Genomic DNA, 11,150 nt, shown 5'->3' on the forward strand with positions numbered 1-11,150 from the left:
TTGTTGTACTTAACTAACAAGAACATCAGAATCATTAAGTGATTTTGATAATAAATGTGGGAGATTAATAAGTAGAGAATGTTTGGAAGCTGTATCCTATTGTAGTCCTGTTTTAGGTGTATACAGCCTTTAGAAGTGAGTTCCTTTCCGAGCCACCAGGGGGCGACATATTTATTTGTTGAGACGGAAGCAGATTTTTTTATGGATTTTGTTTTGGTCTGCTCCACCTCCTAGCTTAGTGTAGCTTGGTGCTCTTGACTTGCTGATAACAATCTTTTCTGATGGTTTTCTTTTACTGACGGACCCAGAAGATGAAGAAGCTATTTGAAGATATTAAAAAGGACATTAAATTTAAATCTGCAGGACCCGGGAAGAAGTTAACCGAAGAAACAAGGCAATTCAAACGATTTTCTTCTTTCTACTCCGTTAATCATAGATAAACTGTTAGACAACTCATCAAACATTTTTTATATTTCAGTTTTGGCTTGGTATGTTTTTATTTGTTAGTAGTTTGTTATGTAAACAATAGGCGGTAGGAGACGCCGTGCTAACTTTGACAGTTAATCCGCCAACAAGCTTAAAGCGCTAAAGCTAAAGAAGCCGCCTGAATAAGTGCATTAAACAGATCTGTCAGCGATGCCCCAGTTGACTCGCTGCAGCGCTGCTTAGTTATGCCTTCTAACTCACTCAGAAGGCTTTGAAGCTCTGATCTGAACTCATGACGTGTTGATGATCGCTTCCGCAGTAAGCCAGTCGCGGCACCGAGCAGCTCCAAGCAGAGCAGGCATGCTCCCAGCGAAGGGGCACAGATGGCAGGGGCCGCGGCCCTGGCCCGGATCGAGCAGAAGCCTCGGCCTAAAGTGCACACCTCCCAGGATGCCATCAGGAACCAGGGTGAGGATCACTCAGGCCTGCTGCTGGATGGTTTCCTCTCTAATCTGACTGATCTATACTCATTTCCCTGTTTTTCTCTTGTTAATGCACTTTGTATTTTTCTAGAAATTGTTAATATATAAGATACTTTTTGTTTTATCATCAGCCTCTAATTAGAAGATTTAATGGTCATAAAAACTGTTTTGGTTTTCATGTAAAAAGTTACCAAGAGGGATCCAATAAGGAGCTGCGTTTCCACCCAGTGATTCAACCATGTGTCCCATCTTTTCTCCTAGATTTTTCTATTCCTCCAGCTGGTTATTTATTCACATATTCTTCTTTCCTTCCATCCCTCTATTCTTTTATCTGCACATCCATTTTTCCATCCAACTATCAGATTATTATTTAATTTTTCACTCTTCCCTCTATACTTTCCATCTGGCTGTCTTTGTTTGTTTTTGTTTTTTTCCTCCATTCATTAATATTTCCGTCGGGCCATCAGTCCTTCAATCTGTGATTTTATTTTTTAAAGAATCCATATTTAAAGTTTTTTTAAATTACACTTGAAACTCTGGCTCAAAAAGCAACTGACAAATCTGAAGAGGATGTCATGAAAAATGTGGAGGACCTCTGAACCACCAAACATGTCCTAGAAAGGCATTTTTTAATCCTTACAAAATGGAAAAGGCAATGCAAGTAGAAGGAGTTATACGGCTTCTGCAACAACGTGCTATTAGAAGTAGTCTATAAAAACAACTCAACACCCATTATCTGTTATCAGTAATAGTACCTTTAAACCATAAGAGTTCACTGGACTTTACTTTGCTGCTCTGTGTTGAAGCAAAGTCTAAACACTCAAATTTTATTTGAATCTAACAAGAATTTGATGAAAGAAGATTAGTTTTCTTTGCTTTACTAATCCGTTTCTCCTTTGCAGTGAAAAGAGAACTTGAGGCTGAGGCAGCGGCTCAGGTAGAGAAGGAAACCGCTCTCCCAGCCGAGGTATGTTCCATCTGGAGCATGATGTACGCCACCATTTCACCTGATGAGCAGAGAAGTGGATAGCTGTAGCTAACGGCAATAACTGCATTTATTCCAGGGATCCAAAGTGAAAGATCCAGCTTGCCTCTCTGTGTCCGGCGTCTACTTCACCTGCCCTCTCACTGGAGCCACGTTAACCAAGAGTCAGAGGGAAGTCCACATTAAAGAGGCCATTCTGATGGTATGTCTGAGGACGGCAAACTATAACATGTCTGAGGTTCTTAGGCAGACACAACAGGCTCTAAATGTGATTCGGGGGGGGTGGGGGTTTTAAGTGGTTTCATGTTCTGTGTTTTTACCGTCAGCGCTTTGAGGAGGATGATATCGAGGCTTCTGTTATGATGATCCACACATTTAACAAAGATAGAGAGAAAGTGAAGGCAGCTGTGGACATCATCAGCAAGTAAGGCATATTCCATATTGACTGATATATTTTAGCATTTATCATAAAAAACTGTCCATTCCGTATTTCTTGTTTTTTTATTTACAGATATGTTGATAATATATGTAAGAATCCATCAGAGGAGAAGTACAGGAAGATCAAAGTCAGCAATAAGGTCTTCCAGGTGAGTTTAGAGCAAATTAGGTGTTTCTGATTTAGGACAGACTCGATTAAAAAGCATTTGGAAGAGGGTTGATGCAGAAATCTGTTTTCCATTGATTTTTAAAAACATTCCTCGATGTGTTTCAGGAGAAAGTGCGTCCTGTGGAGGGAAGTCGGGAGTTTTTGCAGGCTTTGGGCTTCATAAGTGTTATGCTTCCTGTAGACGGCCAAGGTAAATGAATCCTGCTGTTTTCAGATCTGTCCCTTCAAAAAATATTCACACCCTCCGAACTTTGCTATGGTTGTTCAGGATAAAGCTAAACATGTTAACTTAAAGAAGGGAATAATTGTGAATTAGAAGGAAATTTATTTTTTAATTTTCAAATAAAAACATCTGGATTCAACCCCCTTTTATTCTGATACTCCTGCATAAAATGAAGGAAAAACAGTGCCTTTAAAAAAACAACCCAGAGTCCAGCTGTGTCTAAGCTACTCAGCATACATCCTGCTGTTCTGTGAAATCCTTATAGGTTTGTTGGAGAATATTAGAGAGTCAGTATTATCAGAAAGACTGAGGACCACAGCAAACTTATTATTTACTCATCAGATGATATTTCAAACTTCTGCTCCATCTATCACAGATGTCTTGAGCCTGGGGCTCTTCATCATTTTGACTAAACAATGATGAAAAGCTAATCTTTGGAAAAATAGGTATTCTAACAAATGCTGATTAGAATTCTCTCTGTTGACTAATTATGTTGAATTTCCTAAATAAATGGAATCTAAATATAACAGAAATGTATTTGTTTTTTCAGTGGGGAAAATTTTTGTTTTTCCCTGTTTTTTTTAAATAAAAAAAAATCAGGAACCCATTAAAATGTATTTATTTATTTATTATTATTATTTCTTTGCTATTTTTCCTTCATTTTAAAACGTAATTTATGAAATAGCACCACATTTTATTTTTTAAACAACTGACAAATCTTAGGTAGATATTTATTTAAACATAAGTTATCATTTTCCTCTCTTTATAAAGGATCACTTAATGTTTGCGGCACAAAACGAGTTTTGCTCGCTGGCGTGAATGTAAAAGTTGCTCTGTGACCCCCGATGGAGCAAAAACAGCTCAATGTGACATTAGTGAGGAAAGCATCAGTGAGAGAAGCAACCAAGAGGTTAACTCTGAAGGAATCGTGCAACAGCTATAAGAAGAAAGCTAATTGTTTTAAGGCAAAATATCCAGAAACCTGCATTTCGTAGCTAAAAAGTGGTGGCAGTATAGTGCTGTGGGCTTAGCTTTCCTTAGCAGGGACAGAGAAGCACCTTCAAGTTAAAGCATAGATGAATGGAGTGAAACACGGGGCTGCGAAGCACCCAAAAGTGTGGTGAAGGACAGCGACTCTAAACATTCAACCAGAGTTCCAATAAAATTATCGATGAGTTCAAACAACCCAGTTGCTTCAGGCCTAAATCCAGCTAAGAATCCAGGAAGGATTATTCAGTGTTTACATTTGTTATCATTTTTACTTTTAATGGAGATCAGAGGAGGAAGAGGAGTTTCTGGTCTTACCGGAGCAAAGTGGTGACGCCCTGGAGCTGATGAAGGAGCGGAGAGATCGTCTTCAGAGAGGAGAGCCAGTCAGAGCCAAACTGGACCGGCAGCCTCAGGCTTTCCGACCGTCTCCCAACGCACAGCGCTTCGAGCTGCCGTCCGACTTCTACAACCTGACCGCAGAGGAGCTAAAGAAGGAGCAGCAGCAGAGGTACGTGCCACTTCTATTAGCTGCTTCACGTGCAACTAGAAGTAATAGAGCTATAAAATATTCGGGGTGGTTTCTAGAAGTGAGTTGGTGGAGAGGAACGCCATGCTTCGCACAAAAGCTATGAGGGAGAAGGAGGAACAGAGGGAGAGAAGGAAATACAACTATACCCTGCTCCGAATCAGACTGCCTGATGGGAACCTGCTGCAGGGTGAGCTCCCCTTCCATTTTTGTTCTTCTCATCTGTAGGCTTCGAGTTTCCAGCTTAGTTTTAATTCAATTCAATTCTATTCAGTTTATTTCTATAGCGCCAGTTCACATCACATGTCAAACAGGAACAGACCAGATGAAGCTACTATGACAAAAAGCAGAGAGAGCAGAATGTTAGAGATTGAACTAACAGATTCTGCAGAATAGGGGAATAGAGAGAGAATGATGAAAATAGGGGTCCCTATGTCCTCCAGAGGTCTAAGCCTATAGCAGCATAACTATAGAGATAGCTCAGGATAACCTGAGCTGGAACCAAATGTCCTCTGGACATAAGATCCAGCTGCTGCTCAAAATGTAACACGTTGTTCCTTAGAGGCTGTTGAAATACTCAATTTCTGCTCCTCTGCAGTCGCTGCTGCTGCTGTTTGTTTGAGATTCTGCAGAGTAGGAGAATAGAGAGAGAATGAAGTAGAATGATGAAACTGGGGTCCCTATGTCCTCCAGCAGTCTAAGCCTATAGCAGCAGAACTATAGAGATAGCTCAGTTTTAGTGGCTGCACTGAATGGAATGGTTCAAACTCAGCTCGAATGGCGTTCATCCTCTTTACAGCTACATTTTATGCCTGGGACCGCCTGCCTGCACTCTTTGAATTCGTCCGGGAGTCGCTGGTGGACGGCTGGCAGCCGTTTGAGCTCATCGCCCCCGGAGGTCAAAAGCTGCAAGAGTCTGAGGAAGTTTCTCTGGTAGACTCTAACCTGGTGAGTTGGGTGTCTGCTTGGTAAACAGGCAACACCGCGAGTATTTAATGAGGAGAAATAGTTAAAGTTGTTTCATTTAACTGGATCCGTTCATGTAATAAATCCGTCTTTTTGTTGCAGGTCCCCGCTGCCCTGCTGACGTTTGCCTGGGATGCAGCCGTGCAGGCTGACATTGCAGCTGCGGGTGGAAAGAGCCCCACCCTCCTCAAACCGGAGCTTCTGGAGAAAATTCAAACCCTGAGCTGAGCAGAGAAGGCGCAGTCTGCCCACAAACTGTCCCCTACTACCTCCCCCTGTCCCTCACTCGCTGCTGAAGTGAACTTGCCTCTGGAGTAGTGCTGTATTTATTTTTACACATTCTACTTAAAGTTAAAAGGAGAAGCTGGGGGGAACCTTCCATTGTTGAGCTTCCCCCCTCCCCTCTCCATGTGAGGACGCAGCCCCGTCCCACATGCCTCAGCGGGAGGCGTGTTTGTTTGGATCTCCATCAGATGGAGAACATGTTTCATGTCTGCGGGGTTCAGTGCTGCGCTTCAATGGAAGTCTTAAAGCGATTGCTTTCTTCTGTCAGTGTTGAAGGTGAGCTCCGTGTTTGCTGTGTTTATCGATGGCCGTCTGCTCCCGTTACTGTTGTTCTGTAGCTGCAATGGCAGCAGGGACCACCAGCAGCCTTTCTGCATAATAACTGGATAAAGGCTGAGAGTTAAACAGCATCATGATTAATAAGTTGACTTAATTCAGTAATTTTGTTCAGTTCTGTTCTTTAAAGCTTACAGTTTTAAAAAATAGTAAATTCAGTAAATAACTTCATAATAGAAGACTCTACTACTGAGAGACTCCTGCCGGTGTTGTACAGTAATTAACTCAGTACTGACCGACATGCCATCCAGGGAGGCATGTAGAGGATCAGCTTATGGCTCTGCTGATGTGTTCAGGAACTCTCTTTAATAAAGCTTGTCAGTGTCGGCCATGGGCGCTCTTATCCAATACGTTTGGCTGATCAGGCAGATGCTAAATACTAACAAATGAAATCAGCATCTCATGTGGTAAAGGTTGTCTAAAGAGGGAAGCATGTAGCTGATGAATTCTTTAAAACTTTTCTTCAGGATCGGCTGCGCTCACTTTGACCTTGATTAAAACATGGTGGACCGACACCAGACGCCGCGGCTCCTGAAATCATCCCCATGGAAACTTTACCTTAAGCATCATAGACTTCCAAATAAAACTCAGTAGTATTTTATACCTGGAGGTGATATTAGACCACTGATCTGCAGTTATTTTCATTTTATTGGTCTATAAAATGCTTTTTAAAGTTGTGGCTCATGTACTGAACCAGTCTGTGCGATGACTGGAGACACCGGCTTCAGCTGCTCTCCCTGTAGGAATCTCCCCAAACTAATCAGCTCTCTATTCAGGATCACTGGTATATTTCTCTGAAAATGAATTTTTGAGTTAATAATCATCAAACTTGACAGAAATGTCTGAATCTATCAACATGAATTAATTTGCTCCGGCAGAATTAAGATTTCTGAATTGATGATTTTCTAATCGATTGAGATGTACTTAGATTAAAGCACTTTGAAAGGTTAATTAAAGCTTAAATACTGGTTTAATATTTAATAATTCTGTAAATTTGAACTTAATCTGAGGATTTTGGCCACTATTTGGTTGCTTAATAGAGATTTATAATAAAGCTAAAATCTTTCTGGCATCAGCCTGGTGTCTGAATTACATTTCTGCAGAAATTCCTTTTTTTCTCAAATATTTTTCACAGTTTTGGGATTTTAATCTGAAGTCTCTGTTTGTCCAACAGGTTTTTATTTATTGAAATGAAAAGTTTTGTTTTTTTATCGCGTTTCAAGCGTGCAGCTGCAGCAGTCATGTTAGCAACCCATTGGCTAGGAAGTTCCTTATTTATGTTCCTTATTTCATCGTTTAAAATCCTGATGACCTTTCCTGTTGGTCTGTCTGACCACCAGGAAAGGTCACATGGTGACGTACTAATAGGTAAACGACGGTTACTGAAAAGCTTAAATACGGTTTCATGAAAATACAAACAAATCCCATGTGATTCAATGATTTCCACCTCATTATTTGCATGCAAATATGTATTTTTTTTTCTGCTGCTTTTTCCCCCCTCAATATGAATTTATACCAAGTATGATTTTAACATTTTATTCTATAATAAATCTGATACAGCTGCTAGTTAAAAAAGGAAGACTTTGTCTAAATCCTAACAAGAAGGAAATGTTTCATGCACCCCTTCAGTTTGAATGAATCTGAATCCAGTTCAAGGGTTTAAATGTTTGATTAGCTTTATGTTTAATGAATCGTTGAGCTGCCATTTAAATGTCACGCTTTGAGTTGTTGCTTTTGAACCTGCCTGTGGTAAAGAGAGAAAACCCTCTTCCTCCTCGCTGCATATTTTGTTTAATGAAATAAAAAGATTTGATAAGTCTATGCAGTCTCTTATGATGTTTAAGCGTGTCAGGAATAATCTTTATCCTTCATTAAAAGGCTACAAACATAAATCCCTTATGTTTCATTTAATCTCCCTCAGGAGTCTGATTAGTTGAAGCAGTCAGTAAATATCTCAAGGTTTGGAGAAATATATAATATATAAATAATATTACAGCTACTTATCTATAAGGTCAGGTTTGTAAAGGGGACATTGGACAGACATCCACTGGGTAATAATAATACATTTTATTTAGCAGCGCCTTTCTTGACACTCAAGGTCACTTTACAAATAATACAAAAAAATAAATAAAAAGAGATGAAAATACAGATACAGGAACATAAAAAACAAACAAAAAAAAACAATCATGGATAGGGTACGACGTAACCTACTGATACCAATAAAACAGTTTTTCATGGCTCTTCTTCATCCTTTTGGTACTGAAATCCACCATCGCTGTAAAACTTCTGTACTATTAGCCTGAAGAAGTGAGATTAAATAATGTTGAAGTCCTTATTAAGAGTTGTTTACTCTAAGAAAAGTGATGTCTCTGGGCAAAATAACAGGGAAAGGGCGCTGAGCAGAGGTTTTAAGTAATAAATTACAAATACTTTGTTACCTTAATTAACTAGAAATTTTCTCTACTGGAGTAATTTTATAAAACTTTTTAGTTCTACTCCTTAAATTTTAAAAATAGACTCATTAGTTTTGTCATTTGAGCCCATTTTCATTATGGCCTGATGGTATTAAAAAAAAATAAAACCCATCAAAATAATTAGTTTCATTCAAACAATTGGTGCTGCCCCAACTTGTTGTTTACCACAAACCAAACTAGTTTTCCAAGATGATGCAAAATAAATTTTGACATTGTTACCATTAGTTAAAAAACTAAGAAACTTAAGTGTAAGGAAGTTATCGTCCAGAATTTTAGAAAAATTATCCTTTTTGTTTGTCGAATAAGGTGAAGATGGAGTGGGAGATCGGTGCGGCGTCTGCTGTGAAGCGGGCCCTGTGGTGGTGAAGAGAGAGCCGAGCCAAAAAGCAAAGCTCTTGATTTACCAGTCGATCTACGTTCCTACCCTCATCTATGGTCAAGAGCTTTGGGTCATGACCGAAAGAATGATGTCCCAGATACAAGCAGCTGAAATGAGTTTTCTCCGTAGTGTGTCTGGGCTCCCCCTTAGAGCTCAGTCATCCGGGGAGGAGTCAGAGTAGAGCCGCTGCTCCTCCACATCGAGAGGAGCCAGTTGAGGTGGCTTGGGCACCTGGTTAGGACGCCTCCTGGACGTCTCCCTGGTGAGGTGTTCCAAGCACATCCCACTGGGAGGAGACCCAGGACACGCTGGAGGGACTATGTTTCTGGGCTGGCCTGGGAGCGCCTTGTGGCCTCCCCAAGTGGCGGGAGAGAGAGATGTCTGGGCCTCCCTACTGAAGCTGCTAACCCCGCCATCTAACCCCAGATAAGAGGAAGAAGATGGATGATCCTTTAAAAGGATGGTGCAGTAAAGCTTCTGTCGTAACATTTTTCCCTTCATGGTTTACTTTAATATTTTAAATTGTTTTAAAATGTTAGTTTAACACTTTTACTTTGGTAAAAAGCTTAAGTTGATTCTCTAACTTCTACAAAAGTTTTTTTAAACAGAAGGATTTATACTTCTACTTGAGTAATAAATATTAATACCTTTGACACCCTGAGAAGGAAACACCTTCAGTGGAGTGGAATGCTTTCAATATATACACACAGGGCCTTCTCAAAATATTAGCATATTGTGATAAAGTTCATTCTTTTCCATAATGTTTATGATCAAACCTGAACATTCATATATTTTAGATTCATTGCACACTAACTGAAATATTTCAGGTCTTTTATTGTCTGAATGGTTTTGGCATACTTATTAAAGATAAGTACAGAATTCATGCTCTTTTCAGAACTAGGTTTTGTGTTTTATGGGGTAAAGAGAAAATTACGTCTCTCTGCAAGTCATCTGGGAGTCCTCATTGAGATCAAAGATAAATAACTATTTTTAATAAAAACTTATTAAATGATCAATTTATGTTCATATTAGTATTTGTGAATATCATTTTTATGCCTAATAATTATTGATAAAAGTAGGTTAGTAATGACAAAGAAAAGATGTTGGCCCAAAACTCAAACCTAAAAGAATATTATTCACTGTACCTTTTATGTAGAAACCACGGATGTTTAAATATATGTGTCTATTTGTTAGCAAAGCCTGTGGGAAAGTATAATTTTTATTTATTTAGAAAATATGGATGTTTTGCTCGTTAATTTTCCTGTAGGAACAGTGTAGATTGACCGTGTGGTTTTAGTGCCTATCCACTATCGGCCTCCCCTCAGTGTACATTTTTTATTACCTGGCCACCCTTTAAAAAATTTTCTGGCTAGATTTCCAAATGACCTGCAGAACGGAGCAACAGTCCAGTGCTGCTTCTCTGTAGCTCAGGTCAGGCGCCTCTGCCGCTGTTTCTGGTTCTAAAGTGGCTTGACCTGGGGAATGCGGCACCAGTAGCCCATTTCCTACACACGCCTGTGCACGGTGGCTCTGGATGTTTCTACTCCAGAGTCAGTCCGCTGCTTCCGCAGGTCCCCCAAGGTCTGGAATCGGCCTTCTCCACAATCTTCCTCAGGGTCCGATCACCTCTTCTCGTTTTGCAGCGTTTTCTGGCACATTTTTCCTTCCCACTGAGGTGCCTTGATACAGCAGCACTCTGGGAACAGCCTATTGGTTCAGAAATATCTTCCTGTATCATTCCATCTTGCTTGAGGGTGTCAATGATGGCCTTCTGGACAGCAGTCAGGTCGGCAGTCTGACCCATGATTGGGGTTTTGAGTGATGAACCAGGCTGGGAGTTTTAAAGGCCTCAGGAATGTTTTGCAGGTGTTTAGAGTTAATTTATTGATCAGATGATTAGGTGCATAGAGACCTTTTTCATATGCTAATTTTGTGACATTTGGGATTTTCATGAGCTGTATGCCAAAATCATCCATATGAAGACAATAAAAGACCTGAACTTTTTCAGTTAGTGTGCAATGAATCTAAAATAGATGAATGTTCAGGTTTTATCATTAAAATGTGGAAAATAATTAACTTTATAACAGGAGGGAAATAAACCAAGTGTGAACATCAAGGTGTTCTGACATCAGATCAGGATGCCGCCATGTGGAGGGTTCTTAACAGGTCCCACTGGGAAGAGACCCAGAGGGGATGTTTGGTGGGACTGGATAATGATGAACGGATAAATCCGAGAAAAGTTTAGTGGCTACAAACAAAAAAGGTTTGTTACTAATGTGAAAAAACTGGTATGGAGAAACCACTGGATAACCGAAACAGTAGAGTATTATGGAAAATGGGATGTTTTGCCCAGTAACCTTGCATTTTTTTTTTTTTTTTGTCATTTAAAAAAGGGGGGAAATTTGTTTGATTTATTCAGAAGATAATTCTACTCTATCTTTATAAGATCACTGAGTTTTTTTTTTTAATTC

The 11,150-nt window shown here is 39.8% G+C and overlaps 1 protein-coding gene across 1 annotated transcript; it reads left to right on the forward strand.

Annotated features, from left to right (window-relative positions):
- Nucleotides 1-206: 206 nt before the first annotated feature.
- ubxn6 (UBX domain protein 6) lies at nucleotides 207-5,675 on the forward strand. Its single transcript, XM_038295337.1, has 11 exons — nucleotides 207-394; nucleotides 746-894; nucleotides 1,811-1,875; nucleotides 1,973-2,095; nucleotides 2,220-2,317; nucleotides 2,405-2,480; nucleotides 2,606-2,690; nucleotides 4,002-4,221; nucleotides 4,299-4,429; nucleotides 5,039-5,187; nucleotides 5,308-5,675. Exons 1-11 carry the CDS (start codon nucleotides 312-314, stop codon nucleotides 5,431-5,433), a joined length of 1,305 nt encoding a protein of 434 aa, XP_038151265.1. The 5' UTR covers nucleotides 207-311; the 3' UTR covers nucleotides 5,434-5,675.
- Nucleotides 5,676-11,150: the final 5,475 nt, after the last annotated feature.

Source organism: Cyprinodon tularosa, unplaced genomic scaffold (genome assembly GCF_016077235.1).
Source record: "Cyprinodon tularosa strain WSP-4 unplaced genomic scaffold, ASM1607723v1 ctg353, whole genome shotgun sequence".
NCBI lineage: Eukaryota > Metazoa > Chordata > Actinopteri > Cyprinodontiformes > Cyprinodontidae > Cyprinodon > Cyprinodon tularosa.

Excerpts from the sequence above, each read along its gene's own strand:
- ubxn6 (XM_038295337.1), top strand. The coding sequence starts at position 312 with ATGAAGAAGCTATTTGAAGATATTAAAAAGGACATTAAATTTAAATCT. Across the intron at positions 2,096-2,219 it reads TTAAAGAGGCCATTCTGATG|CGCTTTGAGGAGGATGATAT; the intron begins GTATGTCTGAGG and ends TTTTACCGTCAG. Across the intron at positions 4,222-4,298 it reads AAGAAGGAGCAGCAGCAGAG|AAGTGAGTTGGTGGAGAGGA; the intron begins GTACGTGCCACT and ends GGTGGTTTCTAG.